Source organism: Denticeps clupeoides, chromosome 16, assembly GCF_900700375.1.
Source record: "Denticeps clupeoides chromosome 16, fDenClu1.1, whole genome shotgun sequence".
Classification (NCBI taxonomy): domain Eukaryota; kingdom Metazoa; phylum Chordata; class Actinopteri; order Clupeiformes; family Denticipitidae; genus Denticeps; species Denticeps clupeoides.
The window spans coordinates 2085587-2102053 of NC_041722.1; the positions used below are offsets into that span (position 1 = coordinate 2085587).

The 16467-nt window shown below is 40.4% G+C and overlaps 1 protein-coding gene and 1 long non-coding RNA gene across 2 annotated transcripts; one reads left to right on the top strand and one right to left on the bottom strand.

Annotated features, from left to right (window-relative positions):
- Positions 1-1416: 1416 nt before the first annotated feature.
- LOC114766270 (uncharacterized) lies at positions 1417-5628 on the bottom strand. Its single transcript, XR_003742765.1, has 3 exons — positions 5487-5628; positions 5306-5369; positions 1417-1474 (listed from the first exon to the last, which is right to left on the bottom strand). It is a non-coding gene; the product is annotated as an uncharacterized LOC114766270 (long non-coding RNA).
- A 2670-nt stretch (positions 5629-8298) lies between these two features.
- Positions 8299-16384, top strand: LOC114766437 (troponin I, fast skeletal muscle-like). Its single transcript, XM_028957235.1, has 7 exons — positions 8299-8405; positions 9298-9325; positions 9408-9444; positions 9546-9674; positions 9792-9881; positions 9964-10140; positions 16117-16384. Exons 2-7 carry the CDS (start codon positions 9318-9320, stop codon positions 16201-16203), a joined length of 528 nt encoding a protein of 175 aa, XP_028813068.1. The 5' UTR covers positions 8299-8405; positions 9298-9317; the 3' UTR covers positions 16204-16384.
- Positions 16385-16467: the final 83 nt, after the last annotated feature.

Genomic DNA, 16467 nt, shown 5'->3' on the forward strand with positions numbered 1-16467 from the left:
GATGCTGCCACTACTATATTTGACAGTGGTGATGGTGTGTTCAGAGTGATGTGCGGTGTTAGTTTTCCCAAAAGTTAGTTTGGCCAAAAAGTTCTATTTTGGTCTCATCTGACCAGAGCACCTTCTTCCACATGTTTGCTGTCCCCCACATGGCTTGTGGCAAACTACAATCTCTATTTAGTCATTAGCACTCATCAGGCAATGTCTATGGGCAACTGACTGGTAGTAGCCTAGTGGGTGACACACTCGCCTATGAACCAGAAGACCCAGGTTCAAATCCCAATTACTACCATTGAGTCCCTGAGCAAGTCACTTAACCCTAAATTGCTCCGGGGGGACTGTCCCTGTAACTACTGATTGTAAGTCGCTCTGGATAAGGGCGTCTGATAAATACTGTAAATGTAAAATGTAAACTGACTGCACTCAGACCAAAGGGGGCTGAATAATTATGCACACCCCACTTTTCAGTTATTTATTTGTAAAAAAAGTTTGGAATCATGTGTGATTTTCATTCCACTTCATTCCAAAGTGTACATCACTTTGTATTGGTTGTTCACGTGGAATTCCAGTAAAATAGATTCATGTTTGTGGCTGTATTGTGACAAAATGTCAAGGGGGCAGAATACTTTTGCAACCCACTGTATTTCCCATCTATATCTGATTAAATATAGAATGAATATATAAATATACATTTACGGCATTTATCAGACGCCCTTATCCAGAGTGACTTACAATCAGTAGTTACAGGGACAGTCCCCCTGGAGCAATTTAGGGTTAAGTGTCTTGCTCACGGACAGTAAGTGGTAGTAAGTGGGATTTCAACCTGGGTCTTCTGGTTCATAGTTGAGTGTGTTACCACTAGGCTACTACCACCCAAATAAATATAGAATGATATTTGTGAATGATATTTAAACATTGTTTAAACCACTGATGTATGAGGATAAACTTAAACAAGTCAGTTGTTAATTACAACAACATTTATTTCTTATATAGCCCAAAATCACATACAGTATGTCTCAATGGGCTTTGACAGGCCCTACAGTTGACACCCCCCACACTTGACCCTTATGCACACAAGGAAAAACTCCACACAAAAAAACTCTAGGAGAGAGAAAAAAAGAAAGGAAGAAACCTTGGGAAGGAGTGATACAGAGAGGGACCCCCTTCCAGGGTAGAGTGAGCCTGCAAACGGTGTCAGTGCAGGGTTGGATATGATATAATAATAAGTCCTACGGTTGTAGGGTTGGAGAAGTCCAGGATGTATTAAGTGTCATGGTCTAGATAAGGTGTCTGTAACGATGTTACTGGTCCATTTGAAGATCCCTGGAGCTGTAGTTGTAATGGTGGTGGTGGCTGTGGTGACCCTCTGGTTTGTTTCATGTTTTGTCCTTGTAAAGCAGTTGTCAGGAACCAGGATTTATTTGCTGGTCTGATCACTGGGGTCTGCCAGTAGTCTGGGCGCCTGATTCCGTGTCTCGGAGAAAAACAAACAGAAGCAGCGGCAGACGGTTGGACTGTACGACCGATACTGAAATATGTGGTATATTGGTGCTACAGTGGCCCGGTACCCTAACTAGGACAGCCTAACTGGTGAATTTAACTTTGTCTGTGTCTAACAGGGGGACTCTGTGATAAACTGGACTTTATAATTGACACTGTGTCAAAATCAAGTGAAATGAGAGTCTAGGACTTTAGCAAAAAGCCAGAGAAAACAGATAGGTTTTGAGATTGGATTTAAACCCTGAGACTGTGTCTGAATCCCGGACACTGACAGGCAAGCTGTTCCACAACTGCGGAGCTCTATAGGAGAAGGATCTGCTCCCAGCTGTGACCTTTTGCACCTTTGGTATCAGTAGTGACCCCGCACCCATTGATCGAAGGGGGCGTGGCGGTTCGTAAGGAACCAAAAGTTCACTCAGGTACTGTGGGGCGAGACCATTTAGAGCTTTATAGGTTAAAAGTAGGATTTTGTAGTCAATCCTAAATTTGATGGGTAACCAGTGCAGTGATTGTAAGACTGGGGTGATGTGGTCAAATTTCCTGGTTCTGGTTAGAATTCTGGCTGCAGCATTCTGTACTAGCTGGAGTTTACTCATGCACCTACTAGAGCATCCAGACAATAATGCATTGCAGTAATCTAACCTTGATGTAATAAATGCATGGACCAACTTTTCTGCATCATGCATTGAAATTATATTTCTTATTTTCGCAATATTTCTAAGGTGAAAGAATGCTATTCTAGTGACATTATCTACGTGCGAACTGAATGAGAGACCTGCATCAATGATGACACCTAGATCCTTCACTTCAATACTCGGTGAGAGAGAAAGGCTATCCAGGGTTATTGTGTAGTCAGCCAGTTTATGCCTGGCTGCTTGAGGCCCGATTACAAGCGCTTCTGTCTTGTCAGGGTTTAACAGGAGAAAGTTGGTGAGCATCCACCGTCTAATGTCCTTCAGACAATTCTCTATTTTGTTCAGCTGCTGCCTCTGGTCTGGCATTGCTGACAGATACAGCTGTGTGTCATCAGCGTAGCAATGAAAGCTAATACCGTGTTTGCGGATGACGTCGCCTAAAGGTAACATGTATAGAGAAAAAAGTAACGGACCTAGGACAGAACCTTGTGGAACACCAAATTCTACTTTACTGTGTGAAGACGAAACACCATTGATGTCCACAAACTGATATCGGTTGGTCAAATATGATCTGAACCATTCAAGGGCTGTTCCCTTAATCCCGATAACATTCTCTAACCTGGCAAGGAGAATAGCGTGATCAATAGTGTCAAACGCTGCACTCAGATCAAGCAGGACAAGCAGCGAGATGCGCCCCTGATCAGAGGCCAACAGCAGGTCATTAACCACTTTAACCAGCGCTGTCTCAGTGCTATGATGAGGTCTAAATCCTTATTGATATACTTCGTGGATATTGTTACAGTCTAGGTATGTGCTCAGCTGCTGGGCTACAACTTTTTCTAAGATTTTTGATATGAACGGAAGGTTGGATATCGGTCTATAATTTGAAAGCTGACTGCGATCAAGATCCGGCTTTTTAATCAGGGGTCTAATGACTGCTACCTTGAACGAACTTGGTACGTGGCCGGTGCTAAGCGACGAGTTAACAATTTTGAGGATAGAATTTATAACATTGGGTGCTATTTGCTTAAGGAGTCTTGTTGGAATCGGATCCAAAGCGCAAGTACATTGATTTGATGATGAGATTAATTTGATTAATTCATGCTATTTAATAGGGTTGAATCGTTCTAATCGGTGGTCAATTAGAAGATTATTTTCCATGGAAATATCGGCAGAGCTATTTGTTGTGCTTTTAATCTTCTCTCTATTTGCGACAATTTTCGTATTAAAGAAATTCATAAAATCATCGCTACTATGATTATATTGAGTGGTCGCATCCGTTTCTGTCTTATTCCTGGTTAGTTTGGCTATAGTTTTAAACAGGAATCCAGGATTATTTTTGTTTTTGTCTATTATCGAGGACAGATATGTTGATGCGCTAAGAGCCTTCTTATAGTTAAGTAGGCTCTCCTTCCACGCTATTCGGAATATGTTTAATTTACTTTGACGCCATTTGCGTTCTAATTTCCGGGCGGTCTTCTTGAGCGAGCGTGTGTGATCATTATACCAAGGAATTAAGTTTTTCTCTCTTACTATCTTCCTTTTGAGGGGAGCGACTATATCTAACGTACTACGCAGTGTTAATTCTAGACATTTGGTCGCTTGGTCAAGTTCAGCGGGGTCTGACGGTGAGTTTATCAGTGTTGATAAATCTGGTAAGGTATTAATAAACCTCTGTGCCGTACTTGATGTAATTGTCCGTTTGTCTCTATAACGAGGGGGATTGAGTTTGTTGTGTCTGAGACATATTTTAAAAGTGATGAGGAAATGATCTGAGACCATTTCAGATTGCGGAAGAGTAACTATATCTTCTATATTTAAACCGAAGGTCAACACAAGATCGAGTGTGTGACCACCTTCGTGAGTAGGTCCTGTTACATGTTGGATAACTCCAACTGAGTCTAATAAAGACAGGAATGCTGTTCTTAGTGAGTCTTCTGATTTATCACAGTGGATGTTAAAGTCGCCGACAATTAGGGCTTTATCCACAGATACAACTAAGTTGGAGACAAAATCTGTAAATTCACTAAGAAACTCAGAATAAGGTCCAGGGGGTCTATAAATAATAATCAATGGAATGAATTTAGGATTTTTATTTTGTGAGACTACATGAGTTATATTGGTATGTAGAATCTCAAAAGAGTTAAATCCTTGTCCGGGTTTATAAGTAATACCGAGGTTATCCTTATAAATTACTGCGATGCCACCTCCTCTTCTAGTTAAGCGAGGTTGGTGTACATAGCTGTATCCAGGAGGACTAGACTCGTTCAATGCTACAAATTCGTTTTGTTTTAACCAATTACTGCATATTCAATCTTTCCAAATGTCTTAAAACAAAGCAAAATATTTAGATTGGCTTTAGTCCAACCAATGGCTGGGAGACATGGCCAAAATGTTTCAAGTTATGTTAATGCTATGGATATGACTATAAGAACATGTGAGAATCAACAAGTGGTGTCACAAGCCATTGAGTTTCTAAAGTACAACAAAAAATAGAGGGGTTCACAATAGTCCAATAGTAGCGTTAGAAATCAGAAAACAAGTAATATTGTAATTCCAACAAAGAGCAATATGAAGATCAATTTTCAACAGCCAAACAATTCCTTTTGATTTCGCTATTGCCTGATCCCCGTGCTGAGAGTTCTCCCCTGTGTAGCGACGTTGCCTGCTTCAAAACACTCCTCTTCCCACCGAACCTTCGCCTTTTCGTGCGCCATGCTCACCGACCACTGCCTGATAACTGATAACTCTACCTCATGTCCCCAAACACATTCCTGGCGGTATGTTCCAGAGTGTCTTGCTGCAGAGGTTCTAACTGATAATGCTGGACTAATTCTTATCAAGCCTGTGTTCTTACCAACATGGCGCTGCCATTAATGGGCATATATTGTCAGAAAGTACTGAAATAACTCCAATTACCTCAGTAAATTCAAGTGAGCTTTATTGTCATTTTAGCTACATATAGGTTAGACTGTACGGTGATGGTACAAAACCCGTGTTAAATATTGGCAACCGGGCTACATAAAGTTCGATCAAGGGAAGCAGGCAGTGCAAGGGTGACATATGAGGCAAACAAAACATGTAGATTTTTAGACACCAAATTCCACTTCTTTACCCGCTACACATTTTACATTTTACAACATCAGACGCCCATATCCAGAACAACTTACAATCAGTAGTTACAGGAATAGTCCCTCTGGAGACGCTCAGTTGATTTTATGTTTACCAGGATATCTGTAGTAGAAAAACCAAAGCACATTGAACACAGATTAGTTGTGTTATGGAGCTGAAAGAGAGCAAAATGATTTTCTTCCTAGAGGTTCTTGGGTAAAATGCATTTGTTCAGCTGACTTCATCTGTTACTGCTGATCCACAAAATGTTGAAGCTGGATGGGTCAAGAACTGAGCTTAAAAGGCCATCTGGAGGGTAGAAGCGAGGGATCCAACACAAGTGTATTTATTTGAATATTTCAAACATTGTGATAATAGCAAAACCTTGACCTGAGACCAAATGGGCTGATTGCATAGTTAGACTCTTTGATGTGGTGTCTTGAGAATTTCAGTGATCTTCTGATGGTTACACTGGCATGATAAGAACCCTGCAGGATATGGCCAACAGGTTATCACTACCCTTTCACACCAAGCTAAAAGTAGAAACATTATGCCGTCCCCAAATTCCCATTACTTGGAGCCTGTGCCAGTGCAATGCTAGCTAAATAAAGCATGGGTATGATTTCTATTAAAATAGGCCTGAGTTTTAGGTCTGAGTTGCAATGTGCAATTTGGAGAACATGAATTTTGGGTGATTTTTTTTTTTCCCAGTGTGCATTTGATGAGGTCATGAACTGCAATGATCAATTTCAACCTAAAAAATCTTGCTGGTGTCTTCCTCTTGTAAGTCACTTTGGATAAAAGCGTCTGCTAAGTAAAGTAAAGTAAAGTCTATGTGTTTGATTAGCATTTGCTCTCATGGGGAGACACCAGCGTTGGCTCTATTTCAAGCTATTGTCGCCAAAAGTCCCACTAATGACCTTTTGGAGGCCTTCTGCGTACAATTCATGTCTTGACATGATCTAGGATTAAGCACAGCTGCTACTGGGACTTTCCATAGTTGGATGGTGCAGTGTTACTGTCGCTTGCTGGCTCTGTGCTAGCTAATTCTCACAAAGTCATGTACATGTACAGTGTATTATCAGTCAGGCATGGTTGAAACAGGACTGGGTTGAGGTTATACTGATAGAACTCCAGTCCCACTTCACTAAATCACAAGGCACAGAATATGTTGAATTGAGTCCTGGTGAACGATGTGAAAATTTTCAGCTGCTAAATAAAATGTTCTATTATGTACAAGTCTGGGGTTTTATTTATGTACCGAGATGCAAAGGGGAACACTGAGAAATCTTTTTTTTTTCCCTACTAAATTTGTGGAGCTTCCTTTCTCTTTACTAGCGCTTCAGAGGTCTGTGCATCTGGGCATTGGGGTCACTGGGGGGTCATTTTGAAGTTGCAGTGAACAAGCTTCAGATACAATACCGAGCCACTGTGTGCTCTGCAGCACCTGAGCTGAAAAGCCAGCAGCTCCGATGCCCCTTGTCTGCCATTGGTAATACAACCTTATTAATTAATAAATTTATTTATTTATCTATTTATTTATTTATTTATTCTCATGAGATCCAGTCTTAAGGTCAGATGGGCAGGTTGTAAAAAGTTGCTTCCCAGTTTAGTAGAGAGAATCATCTTTCTTGGTATGACCGTCAGATATCAGTCTAAATGTCAGCCTGAATGGCAGATCACTTAAGGTCACGCCACAAGACAGGTTGGTTTTAATCTGTGTTCTCTTATTCTCAATGTTCTACCACACATCAGTATGTGCAGCTCAGCACCCTACAAGTGAATTGCACCTCCGTTTTAGCACTCTGCAGATGTGTAGCTTCAATTTGAAAATAAATCTAAATACACAGGCAAAAGATTCGCCATGTAAATCAGCCCTAAAAATCCTCATCTGTCATTCTCCATTTTCTCCATTTTCACAATTTTTTATGCATTTTCTCTGGAAGTCACCTTCATGTCATACGTCAAATCCTACACAGGAACTAAAGAAAAAACCTAGTGTTACATTGTGTTGTATTAATTGTGTTAATCGCAACAATTAACATGTTGTCACAGGGCGCAGTGCAGGGAAGGATGCATTTGCTTGACTCCATGTACGCACAGGGACATAATAGTCAACACAGAACAAGGACCCGAGTCAGACACTGAGGAACAATAATGCTCACACGTATTTGGCAGCCACCGATTGTGCAAGTTGTCTCATTTAAAACGATGAGAGAGGGCTGGAAAGGTATACTTCAACTGTGAGACAGAATATAAAATAATTAATTTGAATAATAAATATTTATAGATATAAATATTTAGCACCTACAGACACCTTTAAAAGTGGGACAACTTGCATAATCGGTGGCTGTCAATTTACAGTCATAGTAATCAGGGAACACAGGACAAGGAACACACATCAATCCTGGCCCAGAGTACCAGGAAGATTACGGATCACGACACATGTTCATTTTACAGCCCTAGAGAATATTTAAATTTGAATGACAGTTTTTTTAAGAAATTGGAATAAGCCTATAGCAGAATATTTTTTCTTATTAATAGTTGCCTGACTGAACAATTGTGAAATTTGCACTAAATTTTTATTTCCATTTTAAGGTCTTTCAATTTGAAAAAAAAAAAATCATCTTCCTGTTATTGCCTTTCTTAGCCTCTTTCCGACACTTATTTTGGTCTTAGATATGTGTTAGTCTTCGGAATTAAATGTGTAGTTAATTAGTTAGTGACTTCATTAATCTGAGTTCCTCACTCATATAGTGTTGTTAGTCAGGAATCAGATGATGTTTATAGTAGTATGACTGTCTGTAGAAGTACACTGGATAATCTCATCATGTGCATCTGCTCAGCATCTCTTGTCCAGTGCTGTAGCATTTTGTGTGATGGGTCTTTGATGATTAGAGGATGTGGGTGGCGTGCTTAAAGTAAATAATAAAACTTCAATAACAGTCCTGTAAGAAGAGGGTTATTTATACTGAAGTCGATGGGAGGAGAGTGGGGAGATAGACTTTCATCAGCTTGCATCTCCATTGGTCTGTTCCAGACTCCGGCTCCATAAAGAGATAGATGCAGTTGTGCTGAGCCAATATCTAAAAACTCTCTTTGCATTTCAGCTACCAGCAGCAGTTGAGAATTTTGTGTGTCTTCCATATTCCCTCCAAGGTGAGAGCCTGTTGTTTCTTCTGTCTTGTCTGCATGTATTTTGACATCCAATGATGAAGAACTAAGCCCAGAATGAAGTGCATGGTGTTTTATGGTATTCTAGTCATATGAGAGGAATTGCTCTGAGAATCATTGTCCAATGATTGTCCAAAGACAGTAGCAGATATTTTATCATTTTACGTGTGAAGAAATGGAGAGACCTTCTGTGAAACTGATCTTACACAACTAATGTAAATGGCCTGTATTTAAGATAAAAATATGAAACACAGTTTAGAAAGTGTACATATTATTTTTTTTTAGGTCTATGTTTTTTATCCTAGTAATAAATGTAAAAGTGACAGTATAACTCTGAATATGGTAGTTAGCCTTTCATATAAATAAATGGTCTCTTACAGCTCCAGCAATATCAAACCTCTGCCTTGTTGTATGTTTTGTATGAAATTTGTATTCCTCTGAGACACTGTTAGAAAGTCGAGTGCACTTGACCTTGAACACCGATTTAATTTCATACACCGTGCGTTCACACAGCTGTCCATAGCTTGTCCAGTGTGAGGAGAAATGCAAACATTATATTTAAATAATATCCACTGAGACATATCAACTTTTTACTTAATAATTGAAAACTTTTTATTATGCAATCTATTTGACCATCTTTAGGTTATATTAACTTATCTAAGGTAAAAGCAAATCAACATGTCTCTAATTAGAGAAAATTATATTCTATTTATATTCTATATATTCTATATTCTACCACTCTATTTTGGACATGAACGTGTTTCTGGCTGTAACAGGGCTGATGGTAGTAATTGAGTGGTAGGGGCAAGGGGCATATCTTTCTACCTCTTTGTAGCAGTGAGATTTAATTATTTTATTTTGCTTTATTTTACTGTAGCAGGCTGACACAGACAAGTCATGTCGGAGTAAGTTTTTATGACAGATTTTTAGACTAACGTTCATGTTTAAAATATATGAATTGGATTATAATTCAGTATAATTTAACAGGAAAAAGATGAGTTCAAGCCGCAGGCATCACTTAAAGGTACGCCAGGTCCAGCATTTCATTTTTCCCCACTGCATGACTTCATATGTATGAACTGGATCTGAATACTGAACTTTTTTATTTATCTTTTTCTTTTACAGAGCCTGATGCTCCAGATTGCCAAGGGCTTGCTAGAAGCAGAGGCTGTCCAGGTTGTAGAGGACAGGAAATGCTACATGCAAGAGTACTGCCCTGAAGTATCCATGCCCGGATCCCTTCAGGAGCTCCAGGTATCACCACATTGGCACACTAATCGAGAGTGGAGTCAACATTTCTCAATTTATCTATGGTTTATATACCAAACTGGATTAAACATTGCTTACTTAAGCACACCCTTCTTCGCTCAGGAACTGTGCAAAAAGCTTCATCAGAAGATTGATGTTGTTGATGAAGAGAGATATGACTTGGCCTCCAAAGTAGGAAAAAGTGAAAAGGAGGTATAGCATTTAACATGTTTTCATTTTGTCAATTAGACCAAATTCAACCTTGTTTCTAGCTGTTTATCAAATTTCTATGCAGATTGAGGATCTGAAGATGAAGGTTCAGGACCTGAAGGGAAAGTTTAAGAAGCCGGCTCTGAAGAAAGTGCGCATGTCTGCTGATGCTATGCTCCAGGCCTTGCTAGGCTCCAAACACAAGGTCAACATGGACCTCAGGGCCAACCTGAAACAGGTCAAGAAAGAGGTCAAAGAGGAGGTATGCATCCTTTGTCAGGTTACAGATATTACATTTGGAGTCAGATATACATATTTTTTCTTCCAATTAAGGGAATATTGATAAAATCTACTGCAGGCCAGACAGACACTTCTGGCCGACTCAGGTTTTTCTTCCAAAATAAACAATATGTTGCTTTTGTTACGTTATTAGTAGAATGCATTAGAAATACTTAACTGACTGTAGCATACACTATTTGCAAAAACAATTCAGGTTTCAAATCACAACATCATTTAAGACAGACATAAATACAAATTCAAATTTCAAATTCAAATTTTATGTCTTCTACACAGTCATACAAGGTCAAAAACTGAAACCAAATAAAAATGAATACAGTGATTTGCAAATCCTTTTCAACCTAAATCCAATGTAATACACTACAAAGACATATAATGTTCAATCTGATAAGCTTGTTTTTAGCAAATCTTCACACATTTTGAATTTGATGCTTGCAGCACATTACAAAAAAGCTGGGACAGCTACTGTCCATAATATAATCAAGTTATAATTTGTATCTACCATACAAAGTGAAAGCTATATATGAACCACGCCCAGAAATGCCGCTGGCTTCTCTTGACTCAAGATGGCGCAAAGAGTAAATCATGAACATTGGTGCCTATGGCATGGGTAATCTGTGAAGGCACTCTTAATGCTGAAATGTACAAACCTTTTAGAGCAACATATGCTGCTGCTATACAAGCAACGTCTTTTTCATGGACATCCATGCTTATTTCAGCAAGACAATACGAGGCCACATCTGTTAGAAAGAACGGTGATGTAACACGGTGGTAAATATGCCAGTATCATAGCTTTTAGGAACATGCTGCAGGCAACAAATTCAATATTTTTTGAATATATGAGTTTGAACATCAGATATCTTGCCTTTGTTGTGCATTCGATTGAATTTAGATTGAAAAGCATTGTCAAATCAATTTATTCTGTTTTTATTTATGTCCAAAAAAAAAGGTTGCGGGTAAGAGTAAAAATACACTAAGTAATAGGTTCCTGGCATATCTGAGGAAAGACAAGTAGATGGTCCAAAACCTTGCAATCAGCAACACCCTGTTCTGGGGTTGTGGAGAGGAGCAAAGGTCTTTGTCACCTTTCAGACAGATCTGCATTCAGCAGAAGAAAAAAAAAACAGATTATTAAAATAAATTAAATATAAAGCTTCATAATTAAAATGAAGCTTAACAGGTGTATCTTTTTTGATAGACTATTGATGCAGATCACATCATCTTAGTTATATAATTTTTTCCCAATGCGTCCTCTTCACTGACTGTGGACTGTAGATTGCATTTTCAACACTTCAAATAACAGTCCATTCTCATGACACTGCTTTATTTAATCTATGCTGCCAGGTTCATAGCAGACAGGATGTTGTACAAGTTAATACATTTCATTTTCTTTACAATATGCTGGTTAAGTTTCTTAAACCCATACTGCACAATGGCAAATTATGTTAGCATCTTGTGGCATTTTAAAATCAGACTTGCAGATTGAAAACGAGGTTCTTAAGTATTTCATGTGCCGTGTTTTATAAAACCAGATGTGTGCCATGTGCAGTTTTGCCTTCATTAGAGCAACATAGATTCACTGCAAACATTCCAGCAATATTCAAAAATAACACTTAAAGCACAAAAATTGACTGTCAGTGCACTAAAGACGCACCTGATGTGTCTTGTTCTTGGAAAAGTTGTATTAATTTATTCTTCTTTTTAAAGTATACTTATGTATTCAACGGTGCTGCTGTTACTCTGACTGGATTGGATAAAGAGAACACTAAATTTTAAAACTAACTAAGATATTGAGTTCATTAAACTAGTCACTTTCAGTTTTGAAATTTTACTAAATACACTGACTAAGTAATGAAAAATAAATGGAGGAGGCCTATTAGGTTTGGGTCAGAATGTAAGAGGATTTAGGATTTTACTGTGAGTAATGTACACAGTGCGAGAACAGAGAAGAGCAGCTGATTTAATGAATACAGAATCTGCTGTGGTGGCGCTCGTTCTGGTTGGTTCCAGCAGTGCAGGGTCAATCAGGAAGCACAGTCGGTGAAACAAGCAGGGTCCTACCGGGTGAGTCATCAGAGCAACAGGCAATACAAAGTCAAAATCCAAAGGACAAAGGGGTCGTGAGAGGTACACACTCTATGGGAACAGTATACAGACGTTCATACGGGGGATGCATACAAGTGAAATCAGGGTGAGAAACACTAATTACATGTAAATGGAATATGTGAGGGTAATTAAAGACAAACAAGACAGTGGTGCGGTGCCATCTGCTGGGCGAGTTACAATCTGACATTTACAGTTCCACACATTGTTCAGAAGAACATGTACTTTGATTAAAACGTTGATTGGAAAGTGGGAAAAGTATAAAGATGTGCAGAAAATGACAGGCTGATTGGCAAAAATGATCTCCAGTGCTTTAAAATGCAAAGCAAAACCAGAGTGAGATTTGTGACAATGCCTGTTTGAAGTTAATCTATTGACTAAATGCCTCACTATTAAAAAAAAGACACTTGTTGAAGAGGACACAATTTGTCAAAGACTACAACAGAAGAGAAATGGAGGAGCATTTCTGTGGAATTTTTGGGTCCATGTGCTAGAGTTGCCTGGCAGGCCACCCTCATTGAATGTTTGTCGCAGGAGGTCAGCCACTCGTGACAGCGTTTACAATCAGGAGAGAGAGTCAATTTCGGGAGGGCCTGTGGGCATATTGCGCTTCACCTTCACACCACCGTGCAGTGGCAGTCTGCCACATCAGTTCCGGGAAACAGGGCACTCAGTTGATTGGACTCCAGGCTTTTGTGGACTCCAGGGCGGCAGGGAACATCATAGATCATACCTTCGTCAGATTGCATCACATTCCCATGGAACTCCTTTCATCTCCACTCACCATCACCTCCGTGGATGGTCGGCCCGTTCTCTGCGGCTCCATGTTGATTCTCATGTCGAAGAAATCCATTTCCTTATCACCATCATCATTCAATTTCCACCTGTCCTACCGTCCTGGTTCTCGGAATCAAATAGTCAACGCCCTGTCTCGACAGCATGCTCCAGACTTCTCGTTATCTGAACCCGAACCCATCCTTCTGTCCCACCGAATCCTAGGCCCTCTCCGCTGGTCCCTGGATACTAAGGTTCAGGCCACCCAGACGTCTGACCCTGGGCCAACCAACGTCCCACCAGGGTGCCTGTATGTCCCCAACACCTGCCAGTCCAATATGCTGCACTGGGGTCACTCCTCAGTTCTCTTGGGCAACCCATGACGCCAACGGACCTTCTCATTCATTTGCTTGGCGTACTGGTTGCCAACGTTAGGGCAAGATGTTCAGGCCTACGTGGACGCCTGTGGCATCTGTGCCTGGGCCAAGACTCCAAACACTCCTGCTGTTGGTCCCCTGCACCCTCTTCCCATTCCTTGTCATCCCTGGACCCACCTCGCCTTGGACTTCATCACCGGTCCCCCGAAGCCAATGGAATGACCACCATCCTGACCAAAGTGGTCATCACTTCTCCAAGGCGGCCCACTTGGTCGCCCTGCCCATCCTACCGTCCTCTGCCGCACCTGCTGACCTCATTCTCCAGCACATCATCCGCCTTCACGGGTTCCCCCAGGTCTGTTATGGATTTCAACCGGCCATCTTTGCCCACCAGGTGCCCGCAGGTGAGGTCCCGTCGGCCCGTCAGATGATCTGTGGCTGCCAAAATGCCTGGAGAATGCCTCATCACATCCACCCACCGGACGTCGGTCCAATATGACACCCACGCTGACTGCGCTTCCGAGTGGTACAGAGAGTGTGGCTGTCCACTCAAGATCTTTGTCTCCAGACCGAGTGACACAAACTGTCCCCTCGGTACATCAGGCTATTTCGGATCCTCAGCCGGCTGAATCCACTCACCTATCATTTCCAACTCCCACCTAATATCCGTGCCCATCCAGTGTTCCATGTCAGCAGGTTGAAACCCTTCGTCACGTCATCCCTTCATCCACCGGATCGGCTGCTGCCATGAATCGTCTTTCCCAGGAACTTTTCAGTTTATACATATAGGGTTTTCTGTGGTTTTCATAAGTGGCTGTTACCCCACAAAACTACTACCACCCCTACACCCCTGAACAAAGGTATTGAATAAATCGGGGCATCCAGGCCATGAAAAACAGTGACCCCTCCCTACCAGATGCGATGAAAGACTTTTAGGCACAATTTGACAAGCAGAACAATGTGACTGTGAGGAAATCCAACTCTAGTCCCAGTGATCAGGTGCTGTGGACCAGACAACGTCCCTGAAAGAATACTCAGAGAATGTGCAGACCAGCTGGCAGATGTTCTAACAGACATCTTCAACATCTAACTGAGCACCACTGTTCAAGGCTACCACATCGTGCCTGTGCCAAAGAAGTCTTCAGTGTTGTGACTACTGTCCCGTTGCATTTACACTCATCATGATGAAGTGCTTCTAGAGGCTGGTCAAGAAACATGAAGACCCTGCTGCCCTCCACCCTGGACCCACTGTAATTTGTCTATTGTCCGAACCGCTCCCCGGACGATACCGTCGGCACCAACCTGCATCTGACCCTCACCCACCTGGACAATAAGTACACATATACACACATGCTGTTCAAAGACTTCAGTTTAGCATCCAACACCATCATTCCTCAGCACCTGGTGAGAAGCTGAACCTGCTAGGAATTGTCACGTCCCTGTCTAGGGGAATGTGTGGGTTGGGAAGACACAGATTCCAAGCCCAAGTGAAATATTGTGCTTTTATTTACAGTGAGCGGTGAACAACAAACCAAACCAAAAGTGATATATATGTATATAACAACAACACAACAACCCACAAGGGGACAACACACCATGAAAGGAGAGACAATACAAATACTCAACAAAACCACAACTAACCACACTAATCACTAACACACAACAAAGGCTTCTCCAAGAAGAGAGGAGAACCTCTCCTGGAACACCCTCACCCTCCTACCATCCGGAAAAAGGTACCAAAGTATGCGGGGCCTCACTGCCAGACTCTGCAACAGCTTCATCCCCCAGGCCATCAGACACCTGAACATTAAGGGACTTACCCGTTTGGACTGACACACACACACACACCCACACACACACTTGCAATACCTCTGTTATATTGTATGATTATCTGTAATATCATCTATTAATGCACCACTTCATTTTGCACAGCAATATTTGTACTATTTTACTTTGCATATTTATTATTCATTTCACCTGTTTTGCACCGTCTGTCTCATTGTTGTGTACATGCTTTTTGTTAAATGTTAATCTTGAACTGCCTGTGTTCCCTCTTTGCACTTTATGTAGCCAAGTTTGTCTGTGTCGCACACATGCACTTTGTCAGTATGTAACTTTGTCTAATCGTTCTAATGTTACATGTGGCACCAGGTTCCAGAGAAACGTTATTTTGTTTCACTATGTACCGTATAACATGTATATAGCTGAAATGACAAGACACAGCCAGCATATCTTTAAACTTATAATAACAGGTCCACACAATCAGGAAATCAGGAGCACACTACAGAAAACATGGTGGACCCAGAAATGTCAGGTCATGTCCGTTTATGCTTATTCCATTGTCAGATAAGTTGACAAAACATTTTTGATCACACAAATCAAAACAATCAATTGCTGTAATTGCTGGTAATGCCTGGACTTGTCAACTTTCATTTTACTACTCATTTTACTCACTCACACTGGTATACTATATGTTTTATATATTTGGTTTATATATTTGCTTTATATATCTGTTTTTCAATTCATTTGAATAAATATATAAAAAATTATGGAAATAGAAATATCATTAAAAACAAATGAACGCAAATTATTTGGATGGCTTAGTTAACAGAATGCATATTAGGTTTATATGGTAATATTTGCACTATATATTTGTGTTTTAATATATTTGCTTTTCATCTTAACAGGACATACAATCTGTTGGTGACTGGCGTAAGAATGTTGAAGACAAGTCTGGTATGGATGGCAGGAAGAAGATGTTTGACCAATCCTAATTTTGCATCTGATTTAATTTCCCATTTCTGACAGAATTCTCCAGTTAAAATTTTATTAGCTGTATCTAATAACAATATTCTGCCAGTGTTAATTTTTTTTTAAAAGAAGGGCCCTGTCTGTCGCTTCTTTAATAACATTGTGCTGGTCTATATGAATAAATATTATATACTATTATAAAAATGGTTATCATCCATTTTTGTATGTTAGTCACAATTAACCCATTACATATTATGTTTTTAAGAATATGGAAGGACACTATGTAC

Excerpts from the sequence above, each read along its gene's own strand:
- LOC114766437 (XM_028957235.1), top strand. Across the intron at positions 9,882-9,963 it reads TAGGAAAAAGTGAAAAGGAG|ATTGAGGATCTGAAGATGAA; the intron begins GTATAGCATTTA and ends ATTTCTATGCAG. Across the intron at positions 10,141-16,116 it reads AGAAAGAGGTCAAAGAGGAG|GACATACAATCTGTTGGTGA; the intron begins GTATGCATCCTT and ends TCATCTTAACAG.